The sequence below is a fragment of the Emys orbicularis genome, chromosome 13 (genome assembly GCF_028017835.1).
Source record: "Emys orbicularis isolate rEmyOrb1 chromosome 13, rEmyOrb1.hap1, whole genome shotgun sequence".
NCBI lineage: Eukaryota > Metazoa > Chordata > Testudines > Emydidae > Emys > Emys orbicularis.
Window position 1 is genome coordinate 18,813,852 of NC_088695.1, and position 21,659 is coordinate 18,835,510.

General features: G+C 48.4%; 1 protein-coding gene across 1 annotated transcript; it reads right to left on the reverse strand.

Annotated features, from left to right (window-relative positions):
- Window positions 1–10,737: 10,737 nt before the first annotated feature.
- LOC135887550 (zinc finger protein 239-like) lies at window positions 10,738–21,441 on the reverse strand. The gene is made up of 3 exons (XM_065415276.1): window positions 21,021–21,441; window positions 20,693–20,936; window positions 10,738–11,149 (listed from the first exon to the last, which is right to left on the reverse strand). The coding sequence occupies exons 1-3, from the start codon at window positions 21,439–21,441 to the stop codon at window positions 10,738–10,740; spliced, it is 1,077 nt and encodes a 358-aa protein (XP_065271348.1).
- Between the last annotated feature and the right edge of the window lie 218 nt (window positions 21,442–21,659).

Below are 21,659 nucleotides of genomic sequence, written 5' to 3' on the forward strand. Positions count from 1 at the left end.
GCCGGAAGCAGTACCCTTAAGCAACACCAGGGCTAAAAGTGTGTGCCAGGCATTAGCAGACATTTTTGCCAGGGTAGGTTGGCCCTCCAACATCCTTTCAGATTCGGGAACTAATTTCCTGGCAGGGACCATGAAAAACCTGTGGGAAGCTCATGGGGTGAATCACTTGGGTGCCACCCCTTACAACCATCAAACCAATGGCCTGGTGGAGAGGTTTAATGGAACTTTGGGGGCCATGATACGCAAATTCATAAATGAACACTTCAATGATTGGGACCTAGTGTTGCAGCAGTTGCTTTTTGCCTACAGGGCTGTACCACATCCCAGTTTAGGGTTTTCACCATTTGAACTTGTGTATGGCCGCGAGATTAAGGGGCCATTACAGTTGGTGAAGCAGCAATGGGAGGGGTTTACGCCTTCTCCAGGAACTAACATTCTAGACTTTGTAAGCAACCTACAAAGCACCCTCCGACACTCTTTAGCCCTTGCTAAAGAAAACCTAAAGGATGCTTAGGAAGAGCAAAAGGCCTGGTATGATAAACATTCCAGAGAACGGTCCTTCAAAGTAGGAGACCAAGTCATGGTCTTAAAGGCGCTCCAGGCCCATAAAATGGAAGCGTCGTGGGAAGGACCATTCATGGTCCAGGAGCGCCTAGGAGCTGTTAACTATCTCATAGCATCCCCCACCTCCAACATAAAGCCTAAGGTATACCATGTTAACTCTCTTAATCCCTTTTATTCCAGAGAATTAAAGGTTTCCCAGTTTACAGCCCAGGAAACAGATGACGCGGAGCGGCCTGAAGGTGTCTACTACGAAGGAAAAAGTGACGGTGGCGTGGAAGAGGTGAACCTCTCCGCAACCCTTGGACGTCTGCAGCGACAGCAGATCAAGGAGCTGTGCACTAGCTTTGCGCCAATGTTCTCAGCCACTCCAGGACGGACCGAACGGGCATACCACTCCATTGACACAAGTAATGCTCACCCAATTAGAACCCCACCCTACCGATAGTCACCTCATGCCCAAACTGCTATAAAAAGGGAGATCCAGGACATGCTACAGATGGGTATAATCCGCCCCTCTAAGAGTGCATGGGCATCTCCAGTGGTTCTAGTTCCCAAACCAGATGGGGAAATACGCTTTTGCGTGGACTACCGTAAGCTAAATGCTGTAACTCGTCCTGACAACTATCCAATGCCACGCACAGATGAGCTATTGGAGAAATTGGGACATGCCCAATTCATCTCTACTTTAGACTTAACCAAGGGGTACTGGCAAGTACCACTAGATGAACCCGCCAAGGAAAGGTCAGCCTTCGTCACCCAGGCAGGGGTGTATGAATTCAATGTACTCCCTTTCGGGTTGCGAAATGCACCCGCCACCTTCCAAAGACTTGTAGATGGTCTCCTAGTGGGATTGGGAGAATCTGCAGTTGCCTACCTCGATGATGTGGCCATTTTTTCTGATTAATGGGCAGAACACCTGGAGCACCTGGAAAAAGTCTTCGAGCGCATCAGGCAGGCAGGACTAACTGTTAAGGCTAAAAAGTGTCAAATAGGCCAAAACAGAGTGACTTACCTGGGGCACCAGGTGGGTCAAGGAACTATAAATCCCCTACAGGCCAAAGTGGATGCTATCCAAAAGTGGCCGATTCCAAAGTCAAAGAAACAGGTCCAATCCTTCTTAGGCTTGGCCGGATATTATAGGCGATTTGTACCACACTACAGCCAAATCGCCGCCCCGCTGACAGACCTAACCAGAAAGAAACAGCCAAATGCAGTTCAATGGACTGATGAGTGTCAAAAGGCCTTTAACCAGCTTAAGGCGACACTCATGTCTGACCCTGTGCTAAGGGCCCCAGACTTTGACAAACCGTTCCTAGTAACCACAGATGCGTCCGAGCGGGGCGTGGGAGCAGTTTTAATGCAGGAAGGACCGGATCAAGAATTCCATCCTGTCGTGTTTCTCAGCAAGAAAATGTCTGAGAGGGAAAGCCACTGGTCAATCAGCGAAAAGGAATGCTACGCCATTGTGTACGCGCTGGAAAAGCTACGCCCATACGTTTGGGGACGGCGTTTCCAACTACAAACCGACCATGCTGCACTAACGTGGCTTCATACCGCCAAGGGGAATAACAAAAAACTTCTTCGGTGGAGTTTAGCTCTCCAAGATTTTGATTTTGAAATACAACACATTTCAGGAGCTTCTAACAAAGTGGCTGATGCACTCTCCCGGGAAAGTTTCCCAGAATCAACTGGTTAAAAATTGTTCTTGGAATGTAGGACATATTGTTAGTTTTTATATAATCAGTAGTATGTCTAAAGGTGCATGTGTCTTATTAACTCTGTTTTCTCCTAGAGCTCCAGGAAGAAATCACAGCCAGTGTGGAACCGGCTGTCCAACACTATCTGTGATTTGGGGGGCGTGTCATAACTATAAAGGGAAGGGTAACAGCCCTCCTGTGTACAATACTATAAAATCCCTCCTGGCCAGAGACTCCAAAATCCTTTTACCTGTAAAGGGTTAAGAAGCTTTAGAGAATAAGACTGAGAATATATTATTGCCCTTATATAAATCCATGGTTCGCCCACATCTCGAATACTGTGTACAGATGTGGTCTCCTCACCTCAAAAAAGATATTCTAGCACTAGAAAAGGTTCAGAAAAGAGCAACTAAAATGATTAAGGGTTTAGAGAGGGTCCCATATGAGGAAAGATTAAAGAGGCTAGGACTCTTCAGTTTGGAAAAGAGAAGACTAAGGGGGGACATGATAGAGGTATATAAAATCATGAGTGATGTTGAGAAAGTGGATAAGGAAAAGTTATTTACTTATTCCCATAATACAAGAACTAGGGGTCACCAAATGAAATTAATAGGCAGCAGGTTTAAAACAAATAAAAGGAAGTTCTTCTTCACGCAGCGCACAGTCAACTTGTGGAACTCCTTACCTGAGGAGGTTGTGAAGGCTAGGACTATAACAATGTTTAAAAGGGGACTGGATAAATTCATGGTGGCTAAGTCCATAAATGGCTATTAGCCAGGATGGGTAAGAATGGTGTCCCTAGCCTCTGTTCGTCAGAGGATGGAGATGGATGGCAGGAGAGAGATCACTTGATCATTGCCTGTTAGGTTCACTCCCTCTGGGGCACCTGGCATTGGCCACTGTCGGTAGACAGATACTGGGCTAGATGGACCTTTGGTCTGACCCAGTACGGCCTTTCTTATGTTCTTATGTTCTTATAAGCTCAGGTAACCTGGCGGACACCTGACCCAAAGGACCAATAAGGGGACATGATACTTTCAAATCTTGGTGGAGGGAAGGCTTTTGTTTGTGCTCTTTGTTTTGGGGGAGTTTGCAATTGGGACTGAGAGGGACCAGACATCAATCCATGCTCTCCAAATCTTTCTGAACAAGTCTCTCATATTTCAAACTTGTAAGTAAACAGCCAGGCAAGGCGTGTTAGTTTTATCTTTGTTTTCTCAACTTGTAAATGTACCTTTTTGCTAGAATGTTTATCTCTGTTTGCTGTAACTTTGAACCTAAGGCTAGAGGGGGGTCCTCTGGGCTCTTTAAGTTTGATTACCCTGTAAAGTTATTTCCCATCCTGATTTTACAGAGAAGATTTTTACCTTTTTCTTTAATTAAAAGCCTTCTTTTTAAGAACCTGATTGATTTTTCCTTGTTTTTAGATCCAAGGGGGTTGGATCTTGATCCACCAGGAGTTGGTGGGAGAAAGGACGGGGGTGGTTAATTTCTCCTTGTTTTAAGATCCAAGGGGTTTGGATCTGTATTCACCAGGGAATTGGTGAAGAGTCTCTCAAGGCTACCCAGGGAAGGGAATTAGCACATTGGGAGTGGTGGCAGAGGACCAGATCTAAGCTGGTAGTTAAGCTTAGAAGTTTTCATACAGGCCACCACATTTGTACCCTAAAGTTCAGAGTGGGGAAGCAGCCTTGACACCTTTAAAGCTCAGCAAATTTTTGAAATACCTTTTCCTGATTGTCCATCGTGATGAGCACACCTAGGAGCTCTCAGTTGTTGTGTGCAACTGCCCAGCTGACCATGCCGGCTACATGTTCCAGGCGCACTCCCGCCTGGAGTAGACAGGAGAGACTGGATCTCCCGGGCCTACAGGGAGAAGAGGCTTTGCAAGCACAGCTATGGACTAGCCAGAGAAACATGGACATCTCTGAGAAGACTGCATGGGGCATACAGGAAAATGGGCACGACAGGAACCAGCAGCAGTGCTGCGTGAAAGCAAAGGAGCTGCGGCAGGCATATCAGAAAGCCAGAGAGGCCAAGCCTCCAGACCTGCTCCTTTTACAATGAGCTGCATGCCATACTTGGCAGATAACCCACCACTACCTCACACACCACTGTGGATACTTCCGAGCATCCTGAGTCCCAGGTCCCAGCTGTGAACAGCAAGGAGGAGGAAGAGGAGGAGGATAGGGGACATGCTACAGGGAGGTTCAGCTATGCCACAAGCCAGGATCTATTTGAGACTCCACTGAAGTCCAGTGAGTCCCAGCAGTCGAGCGGAGTCGAGCCTGATGCAGGGGAAGGAACTTCAGGTAAGTGTGTAAATTTATTTTTCCGATACGGTGATGGCACCCCCAATTTGGCAGGATACAGCTATTGACTTTTCATTAATTTACTCGTGCTAGAAGAGGTAGCTGGGTACAGGAGTGGCAGAAGCACCCTAAAAGTGGGGGGGCCACAAGCGCCCAAACTGTGCTCCCACCCTCTGCACCACGCTGTCCCTGAGGCTCCGCCCTTCTGCTGCCCATTCCCCCAAGCCCCCGCCCTCACAATGCCCCTTCCCCCAAGATCCCACCCCCGCACCATATGTTCCCCCGAAGCTCCGCCCCTGCCCTGTCTCTTCCCCCAAGGCCCCACTCCTGCAACACCTCTTCCCCTCAAGACCCCACCTCCTGCTCACTCCTCTCTCCACCTCCTGCCCCCATCACTCACCCTTACCACCGGTAAAAAGTGGGAGGGTCATGGCCCCCTAACCCCCCCCGTTCTGGCACCCCTGGGTGGGTAAGCAGAGCCGTTTGTTTATGTACATGGAGATATCCCTTGAATCCTCCTGAGAGATCTCGAGTAAACTTTCACAGAGGTGCTCTGCAGTCTTCTCCCCAAGATTTCTAGAGATGTCAACCTTATCTCTTCCTCCACGGTAGGACACTTTCACCCTACTGTGGTAAAATGGCTAGTGGCCTACGGGCCCGGGTGGTTTTGTTACCCTCAGGAGTGAGATACCAGCTAAAATCACACCCGCCTATGGGAAACGGTGCCAGTATTGACTGCCAGTGCCCTATACTCAGTTTCATGCTACCAAGCAATTCCCTCCTCGTTTCCCTCTCCCCAGGTGAGCCATACGCACCATGGCTGGTGCTGTGAGAAGCGCGGTGCACAAGCACTCCCAAGCGGAAGTGTCAATAAGCATGTCTTGTTTAAAATGTCAGGGGAGCGAAGGAAGGGAGTTCTGAATCTCAACTTCCACTTTCTGTTGTGACAATCGTGCCTCTGTGTGTTTTATCCAGACCTACTGTCCCCCTTGAGGGGTTCCCCTTTCACACCTGCACAACACCTGAGCCAGATAAGTAGGAGAAAGAAGAGAACTCAGGATGACATGTTCAGTGAGATCCTGCAAGCCAGTGCTGCATCCGATGATGAACAGAGGGCCTGCAGGATGAATATTGTAGACTGTGTGGAGAAGGAAAGAGTGGACAGGAGAAAGGCGCAGGAAAAGCAGAGGGAGATGCACTAGGACATACTTGGGCTTCTCTGGCAGCAAGCACAGATGCTGCAGACTCTTGTGGACCTACAACTTCAACAAACACAGGCTCGCCTCCCTTTGCAGCCCATGGAGAACTCCGGGATAGCACCTCCCTACACCCCTCCTCAACATTCCACATGACATCAGGGGCTGCATCCGTAGCCCTACCACTCCGGGGGACATTAAGGACAACCACAGCATCACATACATCAACCGTAGCTCTCAACAGGTCAGTGTATGTGTAGCTAAACTGGACATGAATGTTCCTTCCCCTTCTTTAAGCTCTGTTCTAGACATGTACTAAGGTTTTAACGTATTTACTTTTAATTTGCAAATAAATATTAGTGTTTTCATTGCTCAATAAAACTGTATTGTTTGGAAAGCAATTCATCTTTATTAGTCCCCAACATATGTTGCACAATGCCTGACGGTAGTGAAAGCACCCACTTACATGTTGTCGTACATTGCGACACAACTCATAAGATCAGCGACAAACACAGTGTATCATAAAGGTACAGCAAGCATCACAAAATTGCATTGTCACTGTTCTATTCATAGATGTAAACCAAGCACCACACAATGCCTAACTGGCCCCAAAATAGAAGCACAGTGCACCACAACCCATTACTGTGGCTCATGATTAAAGCGCTCTTTCAAAGCCTTCCTGAGCTGTATAGCTCTGTGTTGAGATATTCTAATAGCATTAGTGTCTGGCTGTTCAAATGCTGCAGATGGCCACTCCACTTCTACCCCTGCTGCAACTTTTCCCCCTTTGCTTCACAAAAATTATGCAGGATACAGTCGGCAACTAACCATTGGGATATTTTTCTCACAGAGGTCCCATCTTGTGATTAAACAAAGCCAGTGCCCCTTCAGTCTACCAATAGCACATTCAATGGTCATTTTACATCTGCTGAGCATGTCGTTGCATCTTTTCTTGGTGCTGTTGAGGTGATAGTCGGGGGGGCACCTTGCTCATTCTGCTGTCTAGGTGCTCGCTCTGCTCCACCAGCCGCCCACCACTCCACTCTGCCGGCCACCCTGCCAGGGTGAGAGGTGAGCTCACGCAGATGCACCTCTGAACTCTGGTTCTTCCCTGACCAAGGACGACCACTGTGAGTGGGGTGCCCTGGAGGGAGAAGGGAGGGGCACGTTAAAGGAACTTTTGGTTGCTGGAATTAAGAACCTGAGGCCAAAGGACACAGCCCAGCATACTTTGGGGTGGGTGTTTGGCTCATGGTTTTGTTTATGAATCCTGCTTGCAGCGTTTTCCCAAATTAATGCCGGGGACATCCCTCCTTTTATTAAAAGTTTCTTTTCCACACACAGACTCAGTGCTTGTGAGAGGGGAAGTATTGCCTCTTAGAGGTGCCCAGGGATGGTATGTAATTGTCCCAGGTTACTGGGCAGGGGCTGGATCCGGTTTTGTGTTGTATTGTTGAAGAGGAACCCCTAGCTATTCAACCTGGCTGCCGACTCCACCTGGCAGAAGGGTTACAAGTACCTGCTTAACTTTACCTACGTAACTTGTCCCTTTGATTTAACTGACTTGCACTCAGGTGTTTGCAGCATTGGGACCTCTGAACAAAGAGCCCTGAAAGATGGCCAATAGAAGAAGTTATACATTTAGTGAGACTCGCTTTCAACAAACTTTCCTTTGCCAGCAATAAAGTATCTGGATCCTCTCTGCTAATTGGACAGGATCCACCTACTGATTTGGGAATTGCTGTCTCCTGTTTCAGCTCTGCTAGAGAAGCGTGCTCCCTATAGGAAGCCAGTCTCACTGTCAGAGACGGTGCATTCTCTGCTGAAATTCTCCCCAAGGGAGACACTAGAGGAGACTATAACCGAAGTAAACACACTATTTAGTGGCTGGTTTGGTCTGTTTTTTCTTCCATAATAAATTGCTTATTGATCATAACTGTGTTCTCTTGGTGCTTTAAGACAGAGCGTCTAAGTCATAGTAAGAATCTTTAAGAGACAAATGGCGTCATATCCTGGCATTTAACCAACCCGATTTGTTTCTGCAAACCATGGGCCTCTCCTCAGCTGGTGCAAATGGACATGCACCCTAACTCACCTGTAAATGCCCCTTTCATACCCACCTCACCCAGCTCAGCAATGTAGTAGGAAGAGTACCTGAGACATAAGCTCTTGAAACAGAGGCCTGGTATGAGGCAGAACCTGCTCACAGAATCTGGCAAGGACAGGGCTGATATTGCAGAAATACACATTCCTAAGAAGTGCTAGTTACAGAGTGCTTACGCAAACACATCCCAATATCAAGTGGTACCAGAATATCCCGATATCAAGGATGGTACAAAAACATTCCCCAAGGATAACAAGAACACACTGACCCCTCCTAAAAGATAAGGTCAGGATGACAGTACATAATAGAGATGTTTTGATCGAACCGACATGTACAAGGTGATGGATAATAACTCCCCACGTCAGGGGGCAGTAACTGTCAGAGGCAGTACTAACTTGTTTGTATCGGAGTATAAAGATGTATCTCAGAGGGAGTATCTTTGTCTGAGCTAGGGAGGAATGGAAAGTCCCGCTGTTCACTGAGCTGGTTCATCGTTACGGGCATACGGGGGAAGGGATAGCTCAATGGTTTGAGCTTTGGCCTGCTTAAACCCAGGGTTGTGAGTTCAATCCTTGAGGGAGCCACTTAGGGATCTGGGGCAAAATCAGTACTTGGTCCTGCTAGTGAAGGCAGGGGGCTGGACTCGATGACCTTTCAAGGTCCCTTCCAGTTCTAGGAGATAGGACATCTCCATTTATTTATTTGGGGGGAGGGATAGCTCAGTGGTTTGACCATTGGCCTGCTAAACCCAGGGTTGTGAGTTCAGTCCTTGAGGGGGGCCATTTAGGGAACTGGGGTAAAAATCTGTCTGGGGATTGGTCCTGCTTTGAGCAGGGGGTTGGACTAGATGACCTCCTGAGGTCCCTTCCAACCCTGATATTCTATGATACATGTATTAGTGGTCCGGTAGAGTCTGTGAGATACTAATACTGTGTTTTGTCGACAATAAACCTGGCCTGGTGCCTTTGTCCCTTAACGGATCCTGTGGTCATTGGTCTGCTATACTGGCTGTCTGCGCAGAGCTGGGGCAGCACACAGGAACAACACACACACAGAGCCGAACATCTAACCACAACCTCCATCCCCAGCCAACCAACTGCCCAAGAGCAGAGCTGGGGTTGCAGGAACCCCTCCTCAAGGAAGCTCAAGCTGCTGTTTCCTGGGGAGACAAGTGTCTCTGTCCCCTTTCCTCAAGACTGTTGCACCCCTGGTGCCTCCCCTGACTCTGGCAGCTGGCTTGACCCCGCCCTGCTCAGGGCTACTGCTCCCCCAGGGACAAACCCATCTACTCCTGTGAAGTCTCAGCTGAGTTGTAAGAGCTGCCCAAGTACTGAGTCTTTCCCAGCATCCAGATCAGGGGCAAGGGCTCTCCCAGGTAGGGTCTCTGATGTGCAGCAGGAGCCCATCATTCTAGCCTTTAGACAAGGACAATGTTCTCTCCCCTCTGAGAGATCCCTTGGCCAGTTTGTCAGAAGTGGGCACTGGAGGTCCCCAGCTGGAAACACCTTCAGCCTGATTTTCAGAAAGTGCTGAGCAGCTACAGCACCAAGTGAAGTCAGCAGAATCTGCAGAACATGACAACCCCGGATGGGGGAAATGGAGCCTCAAAGAGACTTCTCAGGAGGTCTCCAACTCCCTTAAAGGCCATTTTTTTACTCCTTATTCCAGACAAAGGAGTCTGGAGAGACTCCTGTGTCACATTGGGGTTGGGTCACCAAAGCAAACACAGGAAGTCCAGGGGTTTCAGATTCATGGGAACCACAGAATAAGGTAAATTTACAGCAGGGTCAGTGTTTCCAATCCAGTGGAGGCTTTTATTCCCCTGGGGACATCCTGTGTGTGTGTGTGTGGGGGGGGGGGGTGTTGAGTGGGACAGGGAGAGTTTCTATTGTCCCCATACAGAACACTGCAGTAGATGGGGGAAAGAGGGTGACCAGATGGATTTTTAGCCTTGCCTTATCCCTTTGCTCTTTAGCCTTGCCTTATCCCTTTGCTCTTAGTGTTGGGGCCTTCCCCACTCTTGCCCTTCGCACCATTCTCCTCCTCTGCCCCCACCCTTCTCCGTTATTCGCCCAGCTCACTGGGATGGGTCTGGAGGGCCCATGTGGTTCTGATTCAGAGTTTCCCCCTTGTCCCTTGTCACATATGACTTATTGCTAGGGGTCCCACGGGGAGGGGCCTGGAGTCTCTGTCAGAGCTGAGTGGGATTCGGGGGATACTAAGAAGGAGTGGGATGTGAGGAGGGTTCTGAATATGCAGGGGGGTGGCCGGGAGTACCAGGCATAAGGGGCAGCATGGGGGGGTTGAGGAGGGTCTCTGGTCATTGCAGGAGTCAGGAGACTGTGTGATGGATGGGCAGTGCTGAATGGGCTCTTAGCCTCCCCCCTAGGGACGGGTCTGGTCACACCTGAAAGGATCAGGTCCAGATCTGTGTTTGCTTCTTAGCCCTGGTACCCTGACTCAGCATCTCAGCTCCCTGCAGACGGGAAATCCAGTCTCTGGCCCTAATGAGCCATAGAACTGACCCATACAGACTAGAGAGAACTCTAAAGCCCATATTGCCCGACACCTCCACTCCTGCCAGATGTTGCCGCAATGAGCTTGGGTAACTCAGGGAATTACAGACTGCACGAAAAACACCCTCCTTCCCCCACCCCCGGGCTCCCAGCTCTCTCCCCACAAACCCCAAATAACTGATTCACCTGCCTCAAGCCTCCCTCTGCTTCCTGCAGCCCCATTCCCAAAGCACCCAGCATCATCCCCCCTCCGGTGCTTCCCCCGCACAGACAGACCTCTCCGCCACAATGCTCCAGTGAGGTTTACTGCAATTTTTTTTAATGCTGCAGAGTTCCAATCACGGTCCGTCATGGGTTCCCATCCCGCCTGGCTTCACTGGTGGTCTGAGCATTCTCTGTAAGGTCGACATTTACAGTGTTTCCCATGTGGAGCCTCCGATGTTTCACAAGGGCCGAGCTCTGCCTGAATCTTTTCCCGCATTCCGGGCATTTATAGGGTCTCTCTCCAGTGTGGGTTGTCTGATGTCTAATAAGATGGGAGCTGTTGGTGAAGCTTTTCCCGCAGTCAGAACAGTTATAGGGTCTTTCTCCTGTGTGGATTCTCCGATGCTTAGTAAGGGCTGAGCTCTGACTGAACCTTTTCCCGCAATCAGAGCAGTTATAGGGTCTCTCTCCCGTGTGCAGTCTCTGATGCGTAATAAGGGTTGAGCTACCCGTGAAGCTTTTCCCACAGTCAGGGCATTTATAAGGTTTCTCTCCCCTGTGGATCCTCCTGTGGGCAGCAAGGTTGGTGCTCCGACAGAAGCTTTTCCCACAGTCTTTGCAATTGTAGAGTTTCTCTCCCGTGTGGATTCTCTGATGCTTGAGAAGGTCAGCACTCACAATGAAGCTTTCCCCACAGTCGCATTTATAGGGTCTTTCTCCTGTGTGGATGCTCCTGTGTGCAGATAGGGCTGAGCGCTGGCTGAAACTCCTCCCGCAGTCGGGGCATTTATAGGGTTTCTGTCGTGGAAAAATTGCCCACACCGTTGATTTTGGGTCAGACACACTGATGCACCTTTATTAGGTAACACAAATACAATTATGCATAAAGGGAAGGTCGGCGTATCCCCATGCAAGGGGGTCAGCCGCCTTGCATAAATTACACAGTTTCAAGCTTATAAAGGTAAAAACCACAACGCGTAATCAAGCATTACAAATCTTATCAGCCTTATTTGGTATATTTGCTAGCAAACCAATCAAAGCCTCTCTGGGGCCGCGATTCGGACCTGATACCATTTAGGGCTTTTCCTGTTATTGCTAGAGGCTCCTGCACGGCCCCCCCTACTTGCGGTTTTCACTATACAAGACTCTTTTGCTTTACTAATTTTCCATAGCTAAACTCCTGTTATCCTAGGTCAGGTTACCCAACTACCAGTAGGCGTTGGTTCCTCTTTTGCTTCTGTTGGCCTTTTGATTGAGCCATACAGGTTTTACATTATGCCACACAAGCTTACAAATCTTGCTTATACCTTTAATATTAAGCAGGCCTGCCATGGCCTACTGTTGCCAGCTTAGCAATAGGAAAAATCCAGAGTAAGGCGTATGGGGGTCCCCAAAATCCTCAACAACTCCCTCCTTTTGATGCTTATTCAACAGCATCAACTTCCTCGATATGAATGTTCATTAAAGCTTGGACCTCAGGTTTCTCTTCCAGGGGCGTTTCATATTCGCCACAGTAGGGTATTTCCAGTGAGTCATATACTGGATCTTCTGGTTCAAACACAGAAGTTCGCAAAGGGGCGAGGGGCAAGGGGTGAGGGGGTGGTGGAGGGAAGGACAATACTGCAGGTCGGGGACGGCAACGTGTGCAGCAACAATAGCATACACAGGTGCCCAACAACAGCCCACCACCGATGAGCCCCCAGAACAGAAACCCATGTATATCACGAGCTAGGGTGTTGGGGTTGGGGTCAGTCCTCTCACCCCCCTCCCTACCCTCTGACCTAATTTTCGAGGAGTGGGTGTTTGTTTGGGTAGAAGGGTGCTTGGTGGTTTCCGCAGGGGTGGTACTCGGCCCTAGTTTTGGTACATTTCTTAAGACTTGGACTATGTCATTTTCCGGGGGATTTCAACAAAGGCTTAAGGGGGGGGCTAGTTTGCAGATAGCTGGAGTTACGAAATAGGTCATAGATTATGCAAAGGAGAAATTGCATGAGTCTGTTTGCATTTAGCTAAAGTTACCTATTGCTTCACACAAGCGATTATTATATTTTATTAGCCATGAACATATTTTATTAGTACTGCTGGGGGGTCATTTCCTTCTCTGTTGGTACTTTTGCATAGCCTCACAAACTGATTTTTGGTTCAGGCTTTTAGGCCTACCCCATTACCCACGAAAGTCCTCAGTATGGCAGATTTCTAGGGAAGATGTTTCAGGGTCTTCAGGTAGGCATTACTATTTTTATTTAGAATGGAGGTCATTGGGCAATACTTAGCACACAAGTTTATACTAAGGTGGTTAACAGTTGGGTCTGAAAGATTATTAACATCAGTGGAAAAGAACAGGGCCCTGAGGGGTGGTTGTGGCTGAGGCTGGGATATGAGACAAACTTTACATAAGCAGCACAATAAGGCAATTAACAATTTACAATAAGCAGCTAAAATAATACTAAGCAAAATTTTTACAACTATAGAAGTGGAAAGGCTGGGTACAAGCTGAGCCAATTCTTTAGTAAGAGGGATGGCTGGGTTGAGGGACACATAGATTTGGGGCATACCAGGCCAGGTAATAAACGGCTGCCTTGTGCAGTGGTTAAGTTAAGACTGTATGGAATGGGGATTTGGGGCTGAGATGGCAGGGCACACCCATTCTTTTTGCTAAACAATAATTTTCCCTCTGGGTCCCTTTTAATTGCTTCTCCTTCCCAACAGGTCATGTCCAATATATTGATCATTTCCCCAGGATGCAATTTGCGGAGGCAAAATAGCTGTGGGGGTTCCAAGGGCCATAATGACCACAAGGTTCCGATACCCACCCAGATATGTTGAGCAGCGAAATCATAGGGAGTGGTGATAAAATGGCTAGGTTCATGGGGTGGTTTAACTTCCCATACCTGCCGGTGGATAACCCAGTCCCATAGACAATTCGCCCAGGGTTTTGGCACAAGTAAGTGCACTGGAGCCCAGGCGCCATTTACCGGTTCCGAAGCTTGGAAGGTACATACAACAGATGTTTTATTTATTGTCCAAATAGCGGCTACTTTAGTTAGGCCATGTAAAGCTCCTTCCACCAAACCTCTTTTTCCTTGATAAAAACTTTCCCACTGCACAAGCTGGGCCAGTTGAATGGCCGCTCTCTGAAAATAATCAGGGTACTAGGTAGTTATTTGGAAAGCAGAGAGGGAAATGAGAAAGTGGTGGTTCTTTCAGTAGCATTTAGCACAATTTACCACTGTAAACAACAATTCCATCGGTAGGATGTGCTATACCACATTCGTTGTTCCGAGGCTTGAATTTTTCCTGAGGCTATGGCCAGACAGATTTGTATGGGAATTGGAGAAGATACAAGGGGGAGTAGCTGGGGAGCGGGGACTACAACAATGGGCAACCATATAGAGCCAGAATACACTGCAATACGACACAGGCCAAACCGAAGGCTACTGATTGGCCAAGATTTAAAAAAAACAAAAACAACACAAAAAAATTACTTTTTTTTTTTCCCTCCCCACCCCAAGTTCGTTGAGGAGGAGAGGCTGAAAAATATTAAAAGTTTCATCTTTAGGTAGTTTTGGCTAGCTTCCGCAAGCTATTCTTCAAGATTTCGTAGTCTCAGTTCACTTAGCTGTCCGGCAATGAGGCTGCAAGGGAGGGGTTACCAGCACAATCACCTTGCTTGGTTGGAGGCTTTATTATGGCCTCAGGTGGAGAAGCTGTTTTCTTAGCAAGGTCCGAAGGCTTAATGGATTGGTCAGCGGACAAGAGTCCCACAGCATGGGGCGAGGGCAGTTCTTTGCTGATGGACCCTTATGCAAACCCAGTCTCTGGTTTCCGCGAGTGGCAGGACTGCTGTATATAAAAAGACCTAACACATTTTGTTAGTGCCTGACTAGACTATTGTATAATTTATTAAATGACTGTTTATTTGAACTAGGCCAGCAGGGCACTGTTGGTAGTTGCATTGGGTGCCCTGGTAAAAATTTTTCACGAGGGCTGAATTTGGTCCCTTGATTGGGGGTGGCCTTCAAAGGGTATTTGGCCATATTGGATCTGTGAAGCTGCACACATACTGGATCTGTGAAGCTGCACATAGCTCTTGTATAATCAGTTCAGATATGTCAGACCGTGATACAAAATTCTTAAGCAAAAGCTCCACAACAGCCCCCGCATGACATATTCTACCAATGCAAAACTGTTGTAAAACCTTCATCCAAGATCCTGCATCTGCCCCCCTTTACAAAAAAATACACCACCAAAACTAACACACACTTATAATTATAACTTTTAAACATTTGAACAAATTAATTTAAATATCCAAAACAGATTTAAAATTTTCCATTTTAAAACAATTTAAACTTTGCAAAGCACTAAATTACTTTAAAGATTAAATGCTAAATACCAAAACTAAACAACACTAGTTTATTTTGTTTGGCAAAAATATTTCCCTTGGTTCCATAACCCCAAAACAACATTAACTTATCTTAAACTTATAAACAATAATTATACACACCAGGAGTGTTTTTTAACAAATTTAACTAACCTTTTTTTTATAGTCAAATGATTTTACCTTAATAACCTTTTGCCTGGATTACTTACAGACACTCCCAAAGGAATGGCTGCAAAGAAACCAAGAATTTCCTTTTTAACATTTATTCATAGTTTCACCGCTTATGCCATTTGTGACGGGTTGGATTACAGAAACCCACTTGGGAGCTGCCACCCAATGTACCAAGACTACTTCTGCTCCTGCTTTCCCTGCCAGCTTAGGACTCCAGCACCCTGTCTTGCTGAGCCAGACACTCCAGTTTGCTCTAACACAGACCCCGCTGAATCACTTGTCCCAAAGCTGCAAGTCTACCTGAAAACAGCTTACAATAGTGTGCTTGTCTTTAGCACTCAGATGCCCAAATCCCAATGGGGTTTAAACCCAAATAAATCCGTTTTACCCTGCACAAGCCCATGCAGGGCAAACTCATAAATTGTTTGCCCTCTATAACACTGATAGAGAGATACATTTTATATTTTTAGTTTTAGATACAAGAGTGGTATAAATCAGATGACTATACTTAGTAGATTATAACCTCTGTAATGATACCTTACAAGAGACCTTTTGCATAAAGCATATCCCAGTTGCGTTATATTTACTTATTACCATATTTTTTTTTAAAACTATTTCAGTTACATTATATTGACTTATTATGTTTTTATAAAATTATATGGACTTTACATTACACCACTATTTAAGCAATTATTATTATGAAAGGAAAAAGGCAAGAAGCCAACTTTGCAATTACTTAATTTTCACCAGCAACTACAGAGTTAACCCCCTAACCCCCCTCTCCTGACTTCCTCAAACTACGGTTGTCTGCCCGCTTGGGCCCAATCCTTTTTTCTTATGGGCACAGGCATTGTTTTACTATTAATTCAGCAGGGAGGGTGGGCTGTTTTTACCAACCCTCCCTGTAGAAGAGGACCAATTATTTAACAAAACAATTATTATTATACTTAAAGAGTGGTTAAACAACACAACAACACTAAAACACTTGCTATTATGCTTGAAGAATAATTAAACAACACTAAAATTTATATTACACAAATTAGAACACTGCAATAAGCTCTGCTCTCTCTTCCGGGGGAGAGCAATCCTTCCCTCTTGCTCCTTTTTAAACCTGGGTGTAGCCTCACCCCTTTCAACATTCACACCACTGGGGAGGATTTATAAGGGAGGTCCTCGCATGCACCCTGTCCGGCAACGAGTTATCAATCCGCCCCTGAGGGGAACGGGGTAGGATGCCCGATTGCCCCAGGTTTTGGCAAACGATTTCCAGGGGCTCCCCTTCACACACAGCAAGGGGAGGGAGCTCACTCCACAGTGATCCAACCCACACGCGAGTTCTTGCTCCAGAGGAAGATAAGATTCGGGGAAGGGTTTTGGTCGTAGGTCAATCACACAAAATTTAGGAAAGCTTCGGTCACCGTACTCTCCTCCCCCAGTAGAGAGCACCGGCCCGTCTTCAAGAGTACGGGATGGGATACTCTACTACCTAGGAGTACTAGGACGGATTCCTTAGGGGCCCCCCCGCTCTCCGAGCAAGGAGGTGGTCGCCGTACACTCCTCCCCCAGCAGGGAGCACCGGCCCGTCTTCAAGAGAACGGGATGGGTTGCACCACTGCCTAGGAGTACTTGGACGGTTTCCCGGGGCCTTCCCGCTCTCCGAGCAAGGAGGGACACAATTGTCACTTAACTGGGTAGAAAAGGGTGGGGACCTACTACTTTACTTTACACAAAACGGGGGTCTCCGCTACTTCACTTTACGGTCCCTTACCCCGCTCGTAGCAGGTCCCGGAACCACCTTACGACCTACAATCACACCACACCTAATTCGGGATCTTTGCTATAACAGTCCTTTCCAGCCCCCAGCCTATTGCTAGTGGGAGTCCTGTTAATCCCCGGGCCGCAGGTCTCATTAGTTCACACAGCCTATTGCTAGTGTGGTCCACCAGCCTATTGCTAGTGGGAGCTACTCCGGCCCCTTCGGCTGCACCGGGTCCTCCTGGATTACGCCCCTACTCCTGTTGAAGTCCAGGCAGTGGATTCCGCCCCTACTCACTATGGGGTCCACTTTCCCGGGGTGCTCCTGCAGCCGGTCCCTCACCTCCCTCTGAGATAACCACTGCCCAGAGGGATATGGCCACAAAGCTAAGCAAGCAACAATATAGAAAGCTTAAAAAGGCAAAGCATAGGAGTTTGGCGTACTTCTTGTTCTTATTAAGATTAGAAACCCTTTCAGTTGTTTACCTCTAGTCCTTGGGCCACTTAGTTCTTGAGTCAGTGGTGGTTTCCTTTATGTCCCAGAGAGATCACCCAGCCTATTCAGCCTCTGTTTCTGCCTGAATAATCTTCTGCCATCCGAAACTTGTTTTTATTCTGGGCTGGCACTTTAAAAGTGTTTAACTGCCAGACGGATGTCCCAGTAATTTCACCGAGGCTGTTTCAAAGAAACCGTTGGGTCTAAGACCTTGTGTACACACCACAAAACAGACAATCCCTACGCCCTCCCCCCTAGCTTATAGCCTAAGAGAGCGCAGCATGATGCAAGAATTTAAACAGACAAGTTACAGAACAGACACACACAAAACGAACAGGCGTCAGGCAAATGAGTCTTACCTCAAAAGGTTCGGATCACAGCGCGCCCTCACCTGAACCCAGAGCCTATGGGCAGCTCCCCACCGAAGCCCAAATAGAGACAAGGGTCTCTTACCTGGCGCCTGGGATCGGTGTGGAAGCGGTCCACGGTCCTCCGGTCCGGTGGGACCCCACGCAGTCATTTTAGTTCACAGACTCATAGCCTGAGGCCAGTTTATTGACATACAAACCAGTACGCACTGGGGTGTGGTCCGGAGACCAACACACCAGCAACAGCTCACCAGCTTCTTTTATTTCATTAAACCACAAACAGGGTACAAACAATACGTCATGAGTTAAGAAATTGGGGACCAATTATAAACCCTGGGCATTACCGGGCGAATACCCTCCTCCGCCTGTCTGGATAATGGATATTGGCGGATCCTGGGGAGGGGCTTCGCTGGGTTTACACGGATTTTAACCGGTTGAGCAGAACCAATGCGCCCAACCTGGTTGGCATGTTTTGCCCATAACGTGGGTGAGACCTTTGCCAGCAATTCCTGTTGCAACAAGGAAGGGCTGGACTGGGTGTCCCCCATCGGAGCCTGCTCTTCCTGCAGCAGAGCTAAAACTGTATTCTGTGCAGGATCGGGCACCTCCAGAAACACCCCGTCTGGGGAGCAAAAAATTGTACAATTCAGTTTACACAGCAAATCCTTTCCCATCTTATTGTACCACATAAAATACGCATCAAACTGACCCTGGGGCACCGTGTTGGCAAGAAGGGCTTCTCTAAGGTGCACCATCCTGTCAAGATTAAAGCTACCCTCCAGGGGAAACTGCAGTTTTGGATTATCTCTAGTGTACCAGTTCCACTTATCTAAATATTTACACGTCGACGATCCACAATGTACGTACATATAAGCAGCAGGCGTGCCTTTGGGTGGGACCGGCAGGATTTTTGATCCTTTGGCCCCCATTCTTTCACAGCTTACTTTCACTTAAGCCAATCACACCAGGATGCTAACTCGGGGGTTACCACAGTTCTACACTAATGGCCCAACTTCAGGCCTGCCCTTGTTTCATGGCAGGAACACAAGGGAGCAGGTTCCCAGGTATTTTCTCTTCTGGTGAACCTACAGGAAAGCGGACAAGGGGGGCGGGCTGACTGGACAACCCGTGGTCCCCGTACGTCCCTCTCCAGCCCTGGGCACCAGCCTTCAAGCCAACGGTGCTGCAGTAGCCTTTGAGCCGACGGTACGGTTTCCTGGGGCTTCCCTCCTCTCCGAGGTAGGGAAGGGAGCTTATTGCTCCGGGGGGGAACAAAAGGGACCCCGTGGCCTTTTACAAGGCGGTGCTCCAAGAGCGGTCACTGGGCCATGGGGAAGTGGAGGGGTAAGGGTAACGGGATGGGGAACACACAAGCACCCTGACTGGTTAGCCACTTACCAAGGCCTGCCAGTCGGGGAAGCTTTTCAGTCTTTCCTCAAGCGGGTCGTGGAGCTTGCTTTCAGAACACCCCCCGGTCACGAGCAATTACTTGCTTCGCAGGGGGTCTGGGGCGTCTTTCCACGACCAATACACTCCGGCCGCCTGGCCTTATACACACACACACAGGCCGCTCGGCCTCACACACACAGGCACATTTCCTGGCACAGCCGCCAGGGCGAAACTGCCCCTTGTCCCTCCCAACCTGGTCGGCTCCGGGACCCCGAACGCCCAGCTCTAATAGGCGATCAGGATACTTCGGACCAAAGGAGCCTGGTCCGAGGGGGTGGCCGGCACTTCCTGAGACTGGGGCGCGTAACCCAGCCCAACACTTCGGAGACTGAGACCCTAACTCAGCCTAGACACTTCGGAGGCCCGGCACGTCTGCCGGCACCTTCGGAGACTGAGACCCTAACTCAGCCTAAACACTTCAGAGACACACTTCGGAGACCCTTCGGAGACTGAGACCCGCCCAGTCTAACACACCTAATGAAGGCGTCAAGTGTGTCTGACTTTGTCCCAAGGTTGGATCCAGCTTGTGACTTACCCCAGTCAGAGCCTACGGACCAGTCCTCTCCCAGGCCCCTAACAGCAGAGGTTTCAAAAGGTCTCTTACCTCTCAGATGGGCCCCGGGGTTGGAAGAGAACTGCCCGCGGTCCTCTGATCCAGGGATGTCATCTGTGGATCCCGGACGAGCCCCCAAATTGTCGTGGAAAAATTGCCCACACCGTTGATTTTGGGTCAGACACACTGATGCACCTTTATTAGGTAACACAAATACAATTATGCATAAAGGGAAGGTCGGCGTATCCCCATGCAAGGGGGTCAGCCGCCTTGCATAAATTACACAGTTTCAAGCTTATAAAGGTAAAAACCACAACGCGTAATCAAGCATTACAAATCTTATCAGCCTTATTTGGTATATTTGCTAGCAAACCAATCAAAGCCTCTCTGGGGCCGCGATTCGGACCTGATACCATTTAGGGCTTTTCCTGTTATTGCTAGAGGCTCCTGCACGGCCCCCCCTACTTGCGGTTTTCACTATACAAGACTCTTTTGCTTTACTAATTTTCCATAGCTAAACTCCTGTTATCCTAGGTCAGGTTACCCAACTACCAGTAGGCGTTGGTTCCTCTTTTGCTTCTGTTGGCCTTTTGATTGAGCCATACAGGTTTTACATTATGCCACACAAGCTTACAAATCTTGCTTATACCTTTAATATTAAGCAGGCCTGCCATGGCCTACTGTTGCCAGCTTAGCAATAGGAAAAATCCAGAGTAAGGCGTATGGGGGTCCCCAAAATCCTCAACAGTTTCTCTCCCGTGTGGATCCTCTGGTGGGTCATAAGGGATGAGCTGTTCCTGAAGCTTTTCCCACAGCCTTTGCATCTGAAAGGTCTCTCTCCTGTGTGGATCCTCCGATGAACAGTCAGGGCTGAGCTGACACAGAAGCTTTGCCCGCACTCAGGGCATTTATAGGGCCTCTCTTGCAAGTGTAGTCTCTGATGTTTAAGAAGGGTGGAGCTCTGCCGGAAGCTTTGCTCACATTTAGGGCATTTATAGGGTCTCTCTCCGGTGTGGATCCTCCGATGTGCCGTGAGGTTTGAGCTCACTCTGAAGCTCTTCCCACAGTCGGGGCATTTATAGGGTCTCTCTCCCGTGTGCACTCTTCTATGTTTACTAAGATCCGAGCTCATGCAGAAGCTTTTCCCACAATCTTTACATCGATAGGGTTCCCCTTCCGCGTGGCTTCTCCTGTGTACAGCGAGGGCTGAGCTCCAGGCAAATCTTTCCCCGCAATAGTCGCATTTGTAAGGTGTCTCTCCCGTGTGTATTCTCTTGTGTTCAGTAAGGCTGGAGCTCCGCATGAAGCTTTTCCCGCAGTCCTCGCATGTAAAGGGTTTCTCTCCCGTGTGGCATCTCCGATGTGTGATAAGCTGTGCCCGCCAATTGAAGCCTTTCCCACAGTCGGCACACTTATGTGGCTTCTCTCCTGTGTGGATTCGCTGATGAATGGCAAGGCGTGAGCTCCAGTGGAAGCTTTTCCCACAGTCGGGGCATTTATAAGACTGACTCTCACTGGCTTTTTCCTTTTCACGATTCTGGGAAAGTTCCCCTTTGGTGCTTCCTGATAACATCCCATGCAGTTCCATTCGCTCGGGACTTTCCTGCTGAGGTCTGTCATCTTCATTCTCCCTTCTGAACCCATCAGCTCCCTTCTGAATCCAGACGTGAGTCATTCCCTGTGCTGCAAAGGTGAATGGCAAATACGGGTAAACCAAACCAAACCAAACCAGCTGATAAGCTCAATACCCAGCCAGCAAAGGAGAAGGTGCCGAGGGACCAATTCTGCCTCCTCAGCCCATCTGAACATGGAGGAGAGGTCACTACTGGCTGGTCCCAGTCAGGATGGATGAGAGGCCATGACTGACATCTGCCATGAGGGTATGACACCTGC

Coding starts and splice junctions, on each gene's coding strand:
- LOC135887550 (XM_065415276.1), bottom strand. CDS start 21,441: ATGACTCACGTCTGGATTCAGAAGGGAGCTGATGGGTTCAGAAGGGAG. Junction 20,937..21,020: donor GAGAATACACACGGGAGAGA/CACCTTACAAAT, acceptor ACGCGGAAGGGG/AACCCTATCGATGTAAAGAT. Junction 11,150..20,692: donor AAACATCAGAGACTACACTT/GCAAGAGAGGCC, acceptor GAGGATCCACAG/GGGAGAGAAACCTTATAAAT.